Source organism: Excalfactoria chinensis, chromosome 2 (genome assembly GCF_039878825.1).
Source record: "Excalfactoria chinensis isolate bCotChi1 chromosome 2, bCotChi1.hap2, whole genome shotgun sequence".
Taxonomy (NCBI): domain Eukaryota; kingdom Metazoa; phylum Chordata; class Aves; order Galliformes; family Phasianidae; genus Excalfactoria; species Excalfactoria chinensis.
The window spans coordinates 95,980,725-95,999,718 of NC_092826.1; the positions used below are offsets into that span (position 1 = coordinate 95,980,725).

The 18,994-nt window shown below is 41.4% G+C and overlaps 1 protein-coding gene across 1 annotated transcript in view; it reads right to left on the bottom strand.

The window, feature by feature from the left end:
- Positions 1-17,455, bottom strand: part of LOC140248855 (dual specificity calcium/calmodulin-dependent 3',5'-cyclic nucleotide phosphodiesterase 1C-like) — a 322,620-nt gene extending 305,165 nt beyond the window's left edge. The window contains exon 1 of the mRNA XM_072329915.1: positions 17,172-17,455. Within this exon, the coding sequence (XP_072186016.1) occupies positions 17,172-17,337 (166 nt within the window). The 5' untranslated portion in view covers positions 17,338-17,455. The remainder of the gene's footprint in view (positions 1-17,171) is intronic.
- Positions 17,456-18,994: the final 1,539 nt, after the last annotated feature.

The window sequence follows — 18,994 nt, forward strand, 5'->3', positions numbered from 1 at the left end:
GGTAATCAGTATCTAGAACTGTACTTTGCTTAATATCTTATAAGAAGGGTATTTCCTGAAATGATCAAGAGATTTAACAGCATGCATGCAGCTTTAGTAGGACACCCAACCAATCAGTGTAATCATTTTTTCACTCAATTGCTCTTCTGTTTAATCTCTTCAGTGCTTTACAAAATCTCCCTGGAGGACTGAGATTAGGCTGACTTCAGGCATGTGAAATTGGCATGTCTTTCCAACTTCTTTAGGAAGAAACGGACACTCCCAAAATCCACTTATTCAAATACTGACCTTAGGATGTCTTGCAGATGGGCAATAGCTCACTTCTGTAAAGTTGTTTGTGCACATAGCAAATACTTAGTTTAACTGGACACAATTATCTTCCTCATTTCAGAGAGGCCAAAAACAACCTTTCAAATAAGGACTGAATACATACGTTTTTCATAGAAAATACAGCCGTGCTCCATTGCATTTAGGAAAACACTTTGGAGGCTCTTTTTGTTCTTCTGTACATGTTGTGAAGGGAGAACCAGAAGTGTTGACTCTCTCTTTACTTGCAATTGCTTTACACTCACCCAAGACCTCTCACAACAGCATACCTTCCTCTGATTACAGGACATGTTAGTTCTACACTCACACTAGTACCTGGACCATGAGAACTCACAGAAAAGCACAACACACAATTCCATGCTGTTTAGCATCTATGCTACTGTTTGGAGCACAAGACAGCAGCAAAGAATAACTAACAACTCTTTTTTACTTTCAAAAGGATAGGTTTGATGGACCAGAAGGGGGTTTGTCTGTGATTTTTTTCTTGTTGTTTCAGATCATTATTTTTTTAAGAACAAACAGAAGGTGCTCTCCTCCCAAAATCTTCACTGTACTTTGCTCCCGCAAGGTAGTTTTCTGTTCTGCTGATCATATACATTACATCCAATTTCACATGCTGATTCCTGCAAAGCCCTACACGTAATCCAGACAGATGATTTCCTTAGCCTTTACATGACTTACTCGGTAAGTATAAAGCTTGGATATGGTTGTATAAGTAACTAGTGCTCAAAGGCCTCCAACAACTGGGAGAAGGTTGCTAGAAGAGAAGAGAGCTTTTTGCATCATCAATGCATTTCTGCTAAGTGCTGATTTACTTTCTGACCTGTAAGGCATCTGGAAGTAGAATATAACTACTGAAATGAGAGTTCCTTAATGCCATATATCCATCTGTATTTGTTGCTGGGGTTACAGCTATCGAAGGCCATAATAAAACTCATTATAACAGATAATGGGGGAAAAAAACTAATGACCATTCTATTATTTTCCTGTCTCCTTCCACAAAAAATGAGTTCCAACTGGCTTGAAAATGAGTATCATTAGATCTAACTTCAAAGGCAAGAAGCGTTTTTATCATCTAGTATCATCATCAATGATGGAACAAAGTGAGTATAGTAATGGGAAAAAAAAAAAAATTGTTTTGTAAGAAAAAGAGCATAGGCAGTTTCATTCAATTGAAAGCTTAGGTATTCAGATGCACAGAGTATTGGCTACACATTGGCCAAAACTGACTTCATTTTTTAATGTATAAAAGCTCAGTGAAGTCTATCCTGCAGCTATCCTGAAGTAAATGGATTACAATTTGTGGCACTGGGGTTCTCCTCACCCAGCTTGCCCAACTTGCACCACTACAGGCACCTGGTAGGTTGACATCCCTGCTGTGCCCACATCCCTCACCCCTCTCCTGAGTGCCAAGAAGTCTGCTGATCCAACAGGTGCCCCTCACCTCCAGGCAGCCTTGGCTAGCAAAGGGAGCAAGGAATGAATTTGCTACTACAAACTCTAGAATCATGTGGTTTTTAATGGCATCATCACTGACTCTAAAGTCCTGATGTTATGTAGCAAGAGGAGGAAAGTAGACAGCTAAAGAAAAACCTCTGACATTTTGTGTTTGTTATAACATTATTTGTTTTTCCAGGTCATGACTGAAATGCGACCACTCCTTCCATGCTCAGTCCCTTTAAAAAGAGTCTCTTAGAGCAAGTGTTTTCTACAGCACGTTACTGTCCATGTTTCATGACAGAACACAGTGAATGATAGCCACTCATTCATTCCCAGCCTCTCATTCATGCATTATTTCATAGTAAATATATGCATTGAGCATCTGTATGCCCTGCTACTTGATCAAAGTGCCTAGGTTGTTGGCTTTTCTTCTTTTAGTTTTTCTGATATTTTTTAATTAGAGATACACAGTATAAAATTAGGATTAAGTCCTCCTGAAACCATTTTATTGGACTGAAGACAGCCAAGAATGCTCAAAAAATTTTAGCAAGATTCCTCTTAGAATCATTTAAATAATATGGTAACAGAAAAGCATGCTAGGTTGGAGGGGGAAAGTGAGCCTCAAATAAATGATACTCCCAAGTTTTAGCAGTAATCTTAAAGATTTGGTACTGCAAGAGAAAATAACCAGAGCATATTACACCCTGCTACATCCTCACCTTCCAACAGATGCATTAGGAGTGAGAAGTTCTCTCAGAAAATTCTGCTAATGGTTATCCAAGACACTTAACACTGTCAGTGTGATACAAAAGACAAGAAGAAAATAGGAGGCTGTCTGCATAGATGCCATTCTGCATTTTCCTACTCTGCTGCTAATCTCATGGCTCTGAAATGCTTTCTGGAGTATATATCTATAAGGAATCACACTTGCTCACAATGTTCCCAGTAAAAACACATCAGCTATTCATTACTTAACTCAAGATTTGACACAGCTGATCAGGAGCCTTAGATATTCAAATGTGCTGCATAGAGTTGTAATCAGACATTCAACTCAAAAAGCTGTTCATGTCTCTCTACCGGACCTTCATAAGCAGTGATGACCAGAAATACCCCTCCCTTCACGGTCATACCTTATTCATGCCACCACAGTTGGGCAGCACATCCGCTCACTGGATCCAGTGCCTGAGCTGCAATACTTCAGTCTCTAGATAAGGCCAAGACAAAGTTTGACTCCAGTTCTGATCACAGTGGGCCACTGAGGTAAAGAAAAGGCTGCAGCGGTGGTGCATGGATTGCAGTGGGAGAGCTGCTGCTTCTCGAGCTCCAAAAGAAAGCCTTGTTTTGGTAAAATTTTAGTCGTTCACACTGTAACCTATCTAACAGGCTCTACTAAATGACATCACCTCATTGAGAGGTTTTCAGTCTACTGAGAAAATAGTGGTTTTTTGGTGGTTTTTGGGGACATTGGGGGGACATTGCATTTTGAGATGCACTAAACACAGTGCAGCCTGCTGGTCAAAATGGATTGCATATAGTGTTGATGCATCCTCATCTTGAATATTGTGTGAAGTTCTGGGCTCCACAATATCAAAAGGGTGCTAAGAGCCTTGAAAAGTTCTGGAGGAGGGTAAAGAGCAGGTGACAGGGCTAGAAGTCATGTCCTGTGAGGGGAAGCTGAAGATAGTTGGGCCGTTCTGTCTGGAGGAAGCTGAAAGGTGACTTCACTGCTCTTTGGAGCTCCATGAGGAGAGGAAGCAGGGGGAGGTACCAGACTTTGCTCCTGGGCATTAATGGAAGGGTTGGAATGGTACAAATCTGTGCCAGGGAGGGTCAGACTGGGCACTGGGAAATAGCTTTGCACCCTGGAACAGACTTCCCAAACAGGTGATTGATGCCCTGTGCCTGTCAGTGTTAAGGAGGCATTTGGACAGTGCCCCCATTAATGTACTTTAACCTTTGGTCAGCACTTAAGAGGTCAGACGATTGGACCTGTTCTTGTTGGTCCTTCCAATTGCACTGTTCGATTCTGCAAGTACTACCTTAGACTAATTGTTCATTTTCTCTATCACAGCTCCATTGCAGAGCCTGACAGCATACCATCCCCTGTACACATTCAGAAGCACAAGTATGTCATTTCCTGACAACCTCAGTACAGATCTAGGCTGCTCAGGCCTAGAGGTAACAACAGAGCAATGTAATTAAGCAACATTCGCTGCTCAGGCCTACTTCTGAAGGGTGAGGCTATTTTCTTTGAAATGCTGACACTAAACATTTGGTGTACTTTGAGCACAGCCAAAAGAAACAATGGGGACTGATGAAGTAAAAAAATACCACATTCCTTCCACAATGCCACTGATTGTTTCCTACAGTCACGTCTCAGATTCATTTGTTAAACAGACACATTTGGACAGCCAAAAAAAGTCACTCCGATCTTTAAATACTACCCCCACGGCTTTTGAACTTGAAAAGGTTGTATACGTGTAAATCTGATTTGCACGCACAGTTGTCAAGCTTTCTTCAGTCAACATTTGTCCTTCCCCAGATCACAGATCTGAGTGGGGTTTTTTTGTTTGTTTGTTTCTTTGCTTTTAATACAGCACTCATTTCAAGGAGAAGACAAATATGTAAGGCTAAATATATACTTTAGACTCTGGCCCTTAACAGAATCTATGTAGCAAGGTGGCCAGGCTGGCAGACAGCAGAACTACAATGTAATTCCCACTGGTGATTTTGTCTGAATGACTGATTACTAATACTTTCAAAAAACAAAAACAAAAAAACAAGAAAACCGAACACCAGCTGCTGTATATTTCAAGTCCTTGTCGATTTTAACTCGGTGCTCCTGTTGTTTCTGCATAACAAAGTAATATTAACAGTATAATTTAATGGTCAAATAACAGCAGTACTCCGGCACAAGCAGTGTCCCCATTAGCTAGAAGTCACAGTGTACTAGAATATCCCTCAAATTTAGCAATCAGTTGCAAACATTATCCTAGTTTCTAATGAAGGTATAACATAATTAATTATCCAGTTGCAGGGCTACATCGGGCTTGTGCAGAATTCTTTATTCTTCATTCCAAAAGAGTAATTAACCCCATTGCTTTTATAACATGGCAAGTTAGCAGAAAAGTTTTTTTAAAAAGCAGTTCATCATTTTTGTCTCCATAGCTGTAACATCTCCCCATGTTACATCCCACACCCGCAGAGCAGTATTTTTACATGTGGAATTCAGACAGAAAACCCAACATGGAAAAAATACCCCATGAAAATTATCCCTGCACAGACAGTGGATAGTCTTCCTCTAGTCATGGCAGGGTTGATAGTTGCTTAGCCAGACCTCCGTCCTCCACATTAGAGCCATGAGAGACAGTGAGATACAGTTAGCAGACCAGTAAGATGAAGACTGGATGCAGAGAAGATCACATTCAGTGCAATTCTGAAGGTGCAATACTCTTCCTGGAGTGCCCACATATATGCAAAGGATAACGTGTCCTCAATGAGAGCAGGCATTACAGCCGTCTGTTCAGGACCACAAACAGTACCCAGAGATTGACTACCATGTGCCCATGCACAGGCACAACTCCTAGCTGAGCTCCTCAAATGTAAGTATGTCTGTAATGCTCTAAACTGTATTTTATGACTAGAATAGAGTGTTGTGTTTGTTTGTTTGTTTTTTCCAGTCAGAAATATGCCTCACACATAAAAGCATATGTGGCAAGCATTTAGAAGAATCATTTGGAATTCTTTAATTGTCAAGCTTGATGTGAAGCAGGACGTTTCACGCTCTAACCAGAAACAGGAAAGCCAAGTTCAGACAGTTATATCACAATAGTTGGCTCATTCTACTGCTGATAGGGCTTAACTTTAATGTACATTAACCAGAATTTCAAAAGCATAGGAGCAACAAAGTCAAGTAAATAAAATCCAGATGCTGACCCTATTGGGATTTTTAGATAAATCCCTCCTGTTTTCAATTTAACCTGAATCTCATCCCAATGTAAGCCATGCAGCTCAGCAATGTCATGTGGGCTCTGATAGATTAGCAGTTTTTCTCCTCCAGTTCTTGCATTTTGCTGGTGATAAGCACCCGAAACAAAAGAGATAACAAGAGTAAGCTTGCAACATTTCTTCAGTTGCAATGGTACTCAGCTCTAATATACTGAATTGTGCTAGACAGCTTCAAGCTGCAGCAGCTGATGAGCCTGCATTCATTGCTGATGTTGCTGCAATCATGGCCTCCAGCAGAAGGGAAAACGGGAAGAGATGATCTGCAGCAATAACATCTAGCAGAGTTACTTAATCCAGTACAGTTCTCAGAGCAACACAACAGCTACCTACTACCAAGTGGAAGAGAAGAAAGCAGCTTCTGGGCATTAAAATGGAAAGAAATACTTTAAGGTTTTGTTTGCTTCTATCTATGAAAACAAAAAGGCCAGTGTGGGAGGGAAGCAAGGAAGCAGCTGTAAGATTTCAGGGATTTCTGAAGCAAACATCTTCAAGGTTGTGCTTAACACATTTACTGATTTCAGTAAAGCTCTCGTGTAAGTCTCTTGGGGAAATTAAAAAAAGGGAAGGGAGGGGAAGGGAAGGGAAGGGAAGGGAAGGGAAGGGAAGGGAAGGGAAGGGAAGGGAAGGGAAGGGAAGGGAAGGGAAGGGAAGGGAAGGGAAGGGAAGGGAAGGGAAGGGAAGGGAAGGGAAGGGAAGGGAAGGGAAGGGAAGGGAAGGGAAGGGAAGGGAAGGGAAGGGAAGGGAAGAGAAGGGAAAGACCTCTTTACAGAAAGGGTTGTTAAGCACTGGAATAGGCTTCCCAGGGAGGTGGTTGAGCCACCATCCGTGAATGTGTTTAAAAACCATTTGGATGTGGTGCTCAGTGACATAATTTGTCAGAGGGTTGTTAGAGTTAGGGTAGTATGCTTAGATCAAGGTTGAACACAATGATCTTTAAGGTCTTTTCCAACCTGAGTGATTCTATGATTCTGTGACCACAGGAACAAGATTCATATTTCAGTTCCAGAGCAGTATTACAAAATACTACTTCTATAAGGAGTTCCTCTTGTAAAACCATAGCATATCAAACAATGCAATGGGGATCAACCTTCAAAGCTACGCCTACTGGGCTACATAAAACAAAAGGGTTTCTGGCCTTAGGGCAAAGTGGCACAGGCAGAGCCATCTGCAATATACTTGCCTCAGATATCCTGTAGGACCAGGTGGTCCTGAGCCATGCCTGTGAAGGGATGCAAACCCAGGACAGCCTTATGTCACCAGTCTCTTGTGCCACCACCCAGCTGCATCCAGACACCCATATGAGACAACAGCACACGAGGAAACAGGCTAACAGCTCAGAGGAATGTGTGACCAGTGTTCATGGTCATTCATTTAGCAGTGAAAGTACAGTCAGAGATTACACAGCAACTTTGTATGAGTAAGTATAGCATTACAAAATCCTAAATGCTGAATTAGTTAGCACACACTGGTGCTTCTCTTCTATGGATGTAGAGATCACGTGGAAAAAAAAAAAAAACAAAAAACAAAAAACAAAGACAAATGAACAAACAAAAGAAAACAACCCTTCAAATGGGACAGATCCCCCAGCTTAGCCCATGCAAAAGGACTCTCAGGAAGCTTTGTTTCTCCCACAGGTAGTTGGAACAGCCTGAAATAGGCATTCAAGATTCAGGTCTGGATGACTATGTGCAAGGCACAGGAGCAAAACATAGATGGAAACACACAGTTTTATCCTGGAATTAGGGAAAAATTAGAAGTAAACTGAGAGAGAATTCAGTTTTCTGTTGCACTGGCAATTATATAACAGCTGTGGTTGTTCATTGTGGCTATATGCATTCACATTTACAGTTAATAATAACAATCATGTTTCCTTTGAGACCCACTGAAATAAAATGAACACTTAATTGTAGCTCAGAACAATAATCTTGAGTCATGCATCGTGTCGTTAAAAAAAACTCAGTGTCAGGCTTTCATGTAATTACACCCTTGATAAGTAAATGCAAGTCACAAGAGCTGACAAGAACTACCCAAAAAAAAGGTTCTTCTGCACAGTGGCAATGGCCATGCAGAACAAAAGGAGCTTCATAAATTAGAGGAAGAAACAGACATGAAAATGTGGTACAGCGCTATGCCTGCAGCTTTTCCTGGTACAGTTTTATAGATTCTACTCAAACACTTTCAGGAAAGATATAAATACAATATAGAATGAAAAATCCTCTCCTTAAGCCTGCTCTCCCCTAACACTTTTCTCCAGCAGTGAAAGTCTACACAGATGCATGCAGCTTCATGACCTGCTTCCCCTTCCCCAGAAGACCATAAGATAGATTTCCCCGCACCGTGGCAGTAAGTCAGTCCAAAGGTCCCTTAGCTCAGTGTACTATCTGCAACTGCAGTAAAGCCCTACCAAAAGGGGTTGTATCAGCAGGCAGTGAGTGCTGTTGCAGCTACCATTTTCACAGAACAGCTTCCCAAAATCCAGTATGCTCTCCTTGCCTTCCAGAAGTTGATTTGAAAACAGACAACAAAATCAAATCAAAGTAAGATGAGCCTTATTTACTCAGGAATGACACTGAGTTATTGCTCACAAGAGCATAGAAGTGCAAGCATGACTTATATACATGCATAGGTTGTGCTTAGTTTCTCATCCCACTCTTCAAAACATTGGTCATAACAAAGCTGAATTTGCTGTCACAAGCTCTCAATGTACATTAGTTTGAAGCTGTTGAAACTTGGATGACTGTATGCTGTGCATTCAGTCAGCCAGGTCTTTCTGCAGTCCTTGGGCTTTGAGAGGTATTTGACAGTAACAAGCCAGGAATGGAACTCAGCTTCATCAATAACGAGCCAAGTGCTATTTGCACATTTAATTAAATGAAATACTCCCACATTTGTAGTTTTGCCCCATCAGGATGAAAAAAGAAAACAACATCCAGACAAAAGACTGTAACATTTACATTGGCAGGGCTTTCATTATTACTTTCTTCCAGGTTTGTTTGTTTGGTTGGTTTTCATTCTTAGAAATAAATTCATATATTTCATCAGATTTGGATGTTGCCGATTTTAAAAAATGGAGACACTGTGTCTTTTCAGAATGCAAAGAAGAGCTAAATACAAATCTCATGAAGACAATAAATACACCACATGATATATCATTAATGCAACTGTCACTCCTCACAGCTCAGTCTTAATTCCACCCCATACTACGCTGGCAATAGCTGCCAGGATTATCTAGATAGCTTCTTGCATGCTCAAGTCTAACATCAGGAAAATGATGTATTTATCATCTCTTGGGGTTTTTAAACCAGTTCACTGAGGTTCAGGAGGGAAAAACCACAGCATAGTGAGCCACTGCCCATCATTTCAGATGTCACATCTAATCATGAATGGCCCTCAGCAAAAGTGAGGTCAAGTGTGTCTTCTCTCCTTCCCCTCTCCTGCCTTTCTTGAGGCCGATAAGCAGAAGGAAAAGAAATGCTCTGTCAAGCTTGCTCTCTCAACAGCAGAGCAGCATTATCAGCTTGGTGTCTGGGAAGGGTCTCTCCAGAAGGAGCTTTGCCTCCTCAAGACAAAAGTATAGAACTGGTCACAGCACAGCTACATAGCAGGCTAATGGGAAACAAAAACTTTCTAGAGAATGGTCAACTCTTCTCCATCTCTTCTCTGACGCTTACATGAAGAAAGGGAGTGTGGTTAAGAAAGCAGGACAAAGGTACTTGTTAAACACAGATTCAGTATATTTGTGGAAAGAAGTTAGCTCAGAACTTCTCCAGAAGCACGGATCCCCATGGATCTACAAAATTGCCAGGAACTTTGCTTCATAGAGATTATTTTTTCCACAACATCTGATGTGCTTTGGAGAACTGGTGATAGAAGTAACTAAAGAACATCACCATATCACCCATGCCTGTAGCAGAAGTCCACAGGAAAGAACAATATCTGCCATGGCTACATCAGCTCTCACACAAACTATTTCATCTTTGCACCTATGTCTAGTTAATCTAGCACATCAAGTGCTAGAAAGGGAAATACAATCCACATGGATTGTATTTTACAGATGAGGGTCTGGAATTATTGCTCATGAGCAATCAATAGAAATTTCTGTCTGTATTTCTACTCAGTGCTCAGCAGAAACAGTTGATCTAATGCTGAGGCCCAGGGCACACATAAAACTGCTGCAGCTCAGCTGCAGGTGGTGGTTCCTGAAGTCACAGTACCTTAGTTATTTCCAACTAACTTATCTGCTTTGATCTCCTCACCCATGAGACAGGCATCATGATTTATACCTTCCTTGAAAAGCCTTCCAAGATGTGTGTAGTTATTACTTAAAATTGTGTCTTAAGAATTGGAGACAAAGATCTCTTAATACAAGAAAGTGGCATCCTGGGCTCTTGGGCCCCGAGAACATTCTTCCCTGGGAATATCTGGTCATCCCCACTGATGGCACAACTATACCCTGTGGCCTAAATCAGACATCCCATATAATCTGAGACCATACACTACCATCCCTGCCAGCCAGCATCCAAACTGGTGCATCAGCATTTGTGAAGCTCAGCATTCAGTGTAATTAAACCCGCCTGAGTGGATTAGCCAAATATTCTTAGTTCTAGAGATGTTGCTGCGTACAAGGCTCTCTTAAATCTCTGAAGACTCAAAAAAAAAATAAAAAAAAAAAATCCCCAAGCTCCATCCTATTCAAGCAAATTGATAACAGGGATTTTAATAGATTTCATACTTCAACTACTTTCAGATCTTCATGCCTTCATGCTAAACTAGAAATATTGAGAATCAGAATTGCTCAGATTGGAAAAGACCTTACAGATCAAGTCCAACCCCAACCTAACCATACTACTCCAACTCTAACAACCCTCTGCTTAATCATGTCCCTGAGCACGGCATCCAAATGGTTTTTAAACACATTCAGGGATGGTGATCCAACCACCTCCCTGGGGAGCCTATTCCAGTGCTTAAAAACCCTTTCTGTAAAGAAGTTTGTCCTGATATCCAACCTAAACTTACCCTGGCGCAACTTGAAGCTATTTCCCCTTGTCCACAACTTTTCTTGGCAGCCTCTCCCAGCAACCCACTACTCTCTCTGTGAAGAACTTCCCCTAACATCCAGTCTAAACCTTCTCTCCTTGAGCTTAAAACCATTCTCCCTTGTCCTGTCACTGTCTACTCTTGTAAAAAGTTGGTTCCTCTCCTTTTTATAATCCCCTTCTAAATACTGGAAGGTTGCAATGAGGTCTCACAGCCTTCTCCAGGCTGAAAAAGCCTGACTTCGTAGAGGAGGTGCTCCGGCCCCCTGATCATCTCAGTGGCCTTCCTCTGAACTCTCTCCAACAGCTCCACGTCTTTCCGGAGCTGGACACAGTACTCCACCGAGGGCCTCACAGGGGCAGTGCAGAGAGGAACAATCACCTCCCTGTCCCTTCTGGCCACCCCTCTTCTGATGGAGACCTTCTGGGCTGCAAGAGCACACTGATGGCTCATGTTCAGTTTTTCAATCACCAGGAAGGAACCCCGGGTCCTTCTCCACAGGGCTACTCTCCAGGAGTTCTTCTCCCAGTCTGTATAAGTATGTGAGATTAATCTGGCTCAGGTGTAAAACCTTGCACTTTGCTATGTTGAACCTCATTATGTTCACACAGGAGTTTGTCCCTTCTTTTTAACATGTCAACCACACTCAGCTTGGTTTCATTGGCAAACTTGCAGAGAATGCACTCAAGCCCATAGTCGATATCATTGATGAATATGTTGAAGAGCACCGGTCCCAAGACAGACCCCCTGGGGGACACTGCTCGTCATCAGCCTCCACCTGGACATAGTGCCATTCAACACAACTTAATGTTACTATACACAAATTATTAATCTGACAAACTACGGGCAGAATCCACCGTATATGCTCAAAAGGACAATAATGTAATGTACTGCTACATTGATTATCCCACTAGCTGAAATATCAGAGGTCTGTTCTTTGGACCAGAAGGCTGTGTGCACACCAATTGATTAAATAGTGTGTTTTCTGAAAATCCCTTATTAACATTTTGGCAACATGCCCCCACTGCTCAGTTAGCCAGACATCACCACATTGAAACACTGCCAGCCATTTAGTTTTTCACAGTAAAAACCTTCAGATAAAGTTAGTATTTTACTGTTTTTTCTCATTTTCAGCTAGGTGAGATGGACTGGATTCTGATCTTTCCTATTTCATAGGAGTAATCACATCGCTAACCAATAATTAGCAGTTTTGACAGCACTGCATGATCTTAGCCTGAAACAGTCCTCAAGAGTCCAATTTAGAGATATATCTCATTTGTTTAAAATAAATTTAACCTTCTCAATTATTCCTTTTCTTCCATAAACAGCCAGCACTTGAGCCCTGGGGCACCATAAGTAAGTAATTAATATAAATGTATTTTTAAGCTATTTTTGTATGCACATGTTGCCAGAAGTCAAACAATTTCTGTAGATTTGCATTCATTATGTCACTCTGGATATCTTAAAAAATAATCATAAACAAAGGTAGCAGAAAAAGAGAGGAAAAAAAAAAAAAAAGTAGAAAACAATCAACAGAAATCCATGGAAATAACATAGCATGTTAAGAATTACAGGAATTACAGGAAAACGTTTTCTATTAGAAGAGGAAGAGTTTGAATGTTCTCAATGCAAAGGATGTTTTTTCCTTAGAAGTCAAATAAGGAGATCAAAATGCTTTTGCTGAACTTAGGAAACTCTTTTGTATCCTTATGCTTGCAGCTCAAATTCCCTAAAAGTCCAAATGCCCCGTCCCACTTACCCACAACCATATTTAGAATTATCCTATAAATTAGACAAAATGTTATATGGATTTTAAAAAATACAAAAAATATCCAAAACAAATATATCACAGTTCAACAACAGACAAACTACTGAAAATGGGCTACCGGGAATGCTAACATTTCTGCACAGCATTTTTCATTAGCAAAACGGTCTGACACTCTTCTACTCCCACACTAAATGAAACAAAAAAATGACTAATCAGCACCTCACTACTTACAGCGCTCTCAGCTGTAAGGGCTGGGGCTGGTTGGCACCCAGGCAGAACAAAAAGAAGCTCACTGAGTCCTCTCACCCTTCATAATCATTGCAGATAACGTGTCAACTTCTCATAATTTTATGGAGAAGGTGGGAGTTGTAACCTTTGTGATTGGACATGAAACACCTATTCAACATCTGAGGGCTCTATAAAGGATTGCCAGGTTGCTAGGAGACAGCACGGGATGTTTGTTTTCATGCTAGTGCTGGAAAAGAGCACTCTTGCCTCAGGTGGATTTTACAGAACCTTGACTGAGGGCTGGGAAAGTGCTCTGAAGGTATCAGTGGCTGGCTGCAAGAGCTGAATTGCACAGGAAGCCAGCAGTGAAATCAGAAGGGCAAAGACAGAGCCCAAGCAGCCATTGAATATATGAATAAACATATTAATTAGCTTTTCAAAAACAGACAAACAAAAGAAAAACATTCTTGTGCTTGAAAAGACAAATTAAAGAGTTAATCCATAAGTTCTTAGCACCGATTAATAAGCAAAGGCTTGACAGTGTCCTACATCTTGTATGATAAGGTGGCCAGTAACTTATGTGGTTTCAGTATTCTGGTGCACTCAATCTGCATTAATATTCTCCTGTACTGATACCTTAGGATATTTTAAAAAAAGAGATAAATGAATGTTTTGTTAATTTTTGCCTTTTGTCTCACTCACGTAGTATCAGAAAATCACCAAGGTTGGAAGAGACCTCTGTCATCAGGTCTAACTGTCAGCCCATCCTCACCACACCCACTAAACCACGGCCCTCTTTGACACACCTACACAATTCTTTATTATCTCCAGGGATGGTGAATCCACCACTTCCCTGGGCAGCCTGCTCCAATACTTGACCACTATTTCTGAGAATATTTTTTTTTCCTAATATCTAACTTGAATCTCCCTCAGCGCAACTTGAGGCCATTACCTTTTGTCCTTTCAGGTGTTTGTAGAGAGTGATAAGGTCTCCTTGAGCCTCTTATTCTCCAGACTAAACAATTCCAGTTTCTTTAGCTGCTGAAAAAACATGAAACACAAGACTTGTGTTTCGGACTTTTCACCAGCTTTGTTATCGTTCCTTGGACACATTCCAAAACCTCAATGTCTTTCTTGTAATAAGGGGCCCAAAACTGACACAGTACTTGGGGTGCAGCTTCATCAGTGCTAAACAGAGAGGAGACATCACCTCCCTGCTCCCTGCTCCTGACAGGCCCCAGTACTGACCCTTGGGGAACATTACTTGTGACCGATTGCCAGCTAGATTTAAGCCCATTCACCATCACTCTCTGGATCTGACCCTCCAGGCAATTTTTTTTTTACCCAGCACAGAGTATACCTGTCTAAGCCATGAGCTGCCAACTCCAGGAGAATGCTGTAGGACACAGTGTCAAAGTTTGCTAATATCTGGGTAGATTATGTACAACGCCTTTCCCTCATCCATTAGGCATCTCACCTGGTCATTGAGCAAGATCTGCATTTCATGAACCCATGCACTAAAGAGATACTCTCCCTGCAATCATAGAGTTTGACCCTGAACTGTACATTATGATACTGTGACTTAGAGAGTAGTTCTTAAGGTCCACCAGACCATTGGAAACCCCTTTGCAATTTGTAACTGCAATAATAATAATAAGAAAATATTAAGTGAAAAAGCCATATGCTGGTACTTGTGGCATTTCAAGATGAATTGCTTCAGACCATTGTTTTTTTGTTTGTTTGTTTGTTTTTTTGTTTTTTTTTTTTGTTTTGTTTTGTTTTTTTGACACATGATAGGAACCAAGTAAGTAGTAGATTTCATTTCCCACTATTTCTTTATCATTCTTCTACATCTCAGGTAAGTACCAGGAAGTCCCCTGAGGAGCAGCGTCTCCAAGGACTCCCCAGATAGCAACGCACCTCTGCCTCACACATGATTCAAGCCCAGGTTCTAACTGAGCTTAAAGTAGGATGTAAGAAAATTCTGTCAAGTCAAATAGTCACTGACTATCTTTCAGTCTTTTAATGCAACTGAGTCAATCTCATGTCTAAATGTTAATTAGTCAGCAAGTGCAAGGCACCATTCCAAAGTTGAATTCTATGATGTATAACATAAGTGGGGATGTCTATTTCCTATTACATTTGACATTGCTCAGCTAACATTTATATATGTTCCTAACGTAATCAAGAAAAATATTAAAACAAAACAAAACAAAACTTGTAATGGTTGCAGACAAAGAAAAGTTACATCATTGCCCAAAATAACTATCCAGGGAAATACATAAGTCACTTCAAAAGAAATGCTTCCTGCTTATTTCCTACAAAGCTACAATAGGTACAAAGATAGTACTATTTGATAAAGCAAATTCTGAGCTACAAGACATGATTTCTCAACATAGCCATGACCATTAGCAATATATTTTCACCAGAGATGAATAAGAGCCCGCATGGCACACTTGTAAAAATTTGCGTGGTTATCTGCATTTCATATTGATGTTGCCACTTCTGAAACACACCAGTCACCACCTCATTGTGCTCACATCCACTGCTTGGTCTCCAAAAATGTACAGCAAGTGTTAATGTATGTCAATGAGTGCTATTTTTTCTGCATGGAGGAATTCAATTACACACTTTTGATTCATTTGCGCTTCCATGTCAGATACTATTTTGTCAAACTGCCCCTCTGCTGCCACCCATTGCACAGCAACAAAATGTAATGGAATATTGGTAGGAAGGTTCAGGCTGTAGTGCCATACCACCAACATCTGCTGTTGATGAGATGGGACAACATGATAAAATAGGAGGCATTACTTTTGGAGTAGCCCTCTTACTTAGATTTAGAATGTGTAGCTATGGGACAGCAAACACTCTGTGAACTGTAGAGTTCATTTGGAAGTAATCACAGGAGACCACGCCCTTTAGATTTAGCAAAGTAATCACTCTTAACTGAAATGACTGCCACACCGCTCATGCACCCAGCAAGATCCTTAAAGAATTCAGAGTCCACTGTCTAAGAATTGCTGGGGAAAAAGAAAATACCGAGTTCTCTAAAATCTACCTAAATGCAGAATTAAGTCCAGAATGATTTCTTCTACTCAAATTTCAGGTAAATGGCATCTCAACCCTGGTAAAGTAGAAAATTAGACCAACTAGACTGCATATTCCACAGTACGAACATACTTCTTTTTCCTCTAGAGAGGACTTATAAAGCATAATTAGACAAACCCAAATGACGAATTGCCAGTATGAGCAGTTATAACTATGTATATTTCAGGGGATTACAACATCTCAGGTTCTCACTATGTTATTCTGAGCTATTGAGGAATTTGAGATGTTTGAATTGATCACATATCAACTGCTTTGCACTGAAGACAAAACTGCAGGGGCTGAAGTGAAATAACTGGTGAGTCAGTAAACTAAAAAACTGATGGGACATAAAAGCAGTTGTTCTAACTCATATAATATCATAAAAAAGAAAAAATAGGAAGAAAGGAGGAATGATATAAGAAAAAAATCAGTATGGTGAAATCTTCTCACAGCTGACCCTGCATTTAAAAGCGAGGAGAGACACTTCCCATTTAGCTAGAATAGTACCTGTAAGCCTTGCTAAATCATCAATTTCAAATGATTACTTTTATGGTCTAAAGAGTAGAAAGAACAAAGATGAGATATGAATCAGGTCACAATAAAAACAAAATAAAATTACAATCTCCTATCACCTAATGTAATTGGAAGAATTTATTTAAGAGAATGTCATTAAGTAGCTTAAAAAACACGTTGTCTACTACCTTAAGTACATATATCTTCCTGCCTTTGCAACTTCTTTCAGATTTTTTAAACATCAAAGCTTATGTTTTCATTGAATGAATTTATTGAATGCTTTTATGCTGACTGACTAAAACATGTTCATCATTTAAATAATAATAGTAATAATAATAATAATAATAATAATAATGATAATAATGATAATAAAAGGGAGCAAACTGTTCTGGAACTGAAGTGTATCAATGAAAAAGTCATTGCAGCGACAGTGAGAGTAAGACCAGAAATCTTAGCTGTGCAAGTTTTGACAGAGGGAGTAACTTTAACCAGACAACGTCCCAGGAAGTAACTGCTACCAGTCACCAAACTCGTTTCTCATCCTAAAGCTACACCCGGAGGACTGCATGAGAAAACTGGAAGGATAATACCATTTCCAGTCCTAAGCTTCCTGGCAATTAACCCTGCCCCCTCTCCACACCACACTTGCAAAGCAAATGGCGCGCTAGTTTCACACAAGCCCCTGTGCCTCCCTGTGCCTCCCGGCCCTTTTGCCTTTCCACTCTGGTAGGAAGCTGCATGGACCCACTGAGCCCACACTCACGGGCAGCGGGGCCGTGGCGAGGCCGTTCTTCCTCCTCCTCCTCCTCCTTCTCCTCCGTGAGCCGGCGGTGTTTCAGCACCGCGGACAGCGGCACGGCGGGGGGATCTGCGCTCTCCCTGCCCGGGGCGCGCCGCGACCGGCCAAACGCCGAGCTGGCGGAGCCCATGGTCCGGCTCCTGCCTCGGCCCCGCTCCCAGGAAGACCTCGCTGCCCGCTCCTCCTCGCTGCGGGATGTTCGGGGCTCGGCCGGCCCGCAGCCCCTCCTGCAGGCGGCTGCGCTCCCGGAGAGAAGAGGGAGGGGGGAGCCGAGGAGGCTCTCCAGCACCGCCTCCTCCGCCCCTCGGGCACAGCGTGGTTTCTGGTGAGCGTCCCCGCTGCTGATCCCCGTCCCGGGGATGGGTGTCTGTTGTGGGATGGGAAAGTGCGATCTGCACCAGGGAATTCACGTTGCCCGCGCCTTGAGAGGTATGAAAAGATGTATCCGTCCCTCATCTTCCTCGTAAGGGAGCAGGAGTAAATTCAACAGTTTTTACTACTTCTTAATGTCATTTGCCGTTGAATCTACCTCCTAGGGCTACCTTGCCATAAACAGAGGGAAAGGTAACGGTACTGTAAAGGGTGGACACAGATCTGAGGTTATTTGTATTCTTGAGTACCTAACTTACTTCCTTGAATAGAAAAACTTAGACATGGAATATAACCCCGCCTGTCTTTGCAACTTTTTCAGGACTTCTTAAGCAATGCAGTATCCAAACTTGTATTACTCCTGGCTGAATAAAACACTGCCTCTAGCAGACAAGATGGACTAGATGATCTCCAGGGGCACCTTTCAACATCAACTCCTTTGTGATATTGGAATATTAACTGCCATGGCATCACTGACCAAACTGTATTCACATCTTATAGCAACAGACTTTACTATTAAACTACAGTCACAAAATGCTGTAACAACATCACAGCATCACTACCACAGCCCTTGCACAAACTGGACTGTCTTCAGCTGCTGGAGACTTCCAATGCTGACTTTAATTCCTCATCTATTAAGAAGGTATAATAAAATTTCTCCAGGTCCCTGCAAGTCCTAAAAGTATTTCATTACTGTAGCAACTGGAAGTGTTAAATGTATTTGCTTAGATGTTTAAGATGACAGTGGTAATACAGCCCAACTTTTGAGAGCAGAAAGCTTTCGTATCTGCACATAATACTTCAGTGGTACCAATTAGCAACTTGAAAGTAACAGCTAGTTTTATCTTCATCAGCATGGAAGTCCAATAATTGCAGCCTATTATGCCACTTGTCTGGAGGGAAGCCAGCACTTCCTGAAGCTGTTCTGCTCTTCCAGGCTGACTACAGCAGCCTGGTTCTCTCATCTGTTGTTGTGCTCCTGCAGCAAGATCCCAAAGCAACTCAACAGTGACGTAATAATCTCTGAATGGGAATTTCCTGTGCTAGGGCGGTCCTTCTTTCCTGGACAAAAACAGTGCCATGAATGCATAAGAAAGCAAGCAAGCAGATGCACACAGCCTATGCTTTCTAACCCCATGCATTTGTTTCATTATGCTTGCTCTCACTGTCTATGCCTGAATTTTCTTCTTGACTCTCCTTGCAGTTAAGACAGTTTCAGCACAAGTAGCATGCCAGGTAGGTAACTTCTTGCTTTCTAGGATGTTTCTTGATCAGAAATGATTTTCATGAGCATGCAAGGAAGAGACTGCGTATGACTAGCCTTTCTTCTAGAACTCTATTTCTCCCTTCTTCTCAAATTTGATGTGTGGGGAGGGAAAGCCTGTTTTATTTAAACACTTTTTTTTTCCTCACAAAAG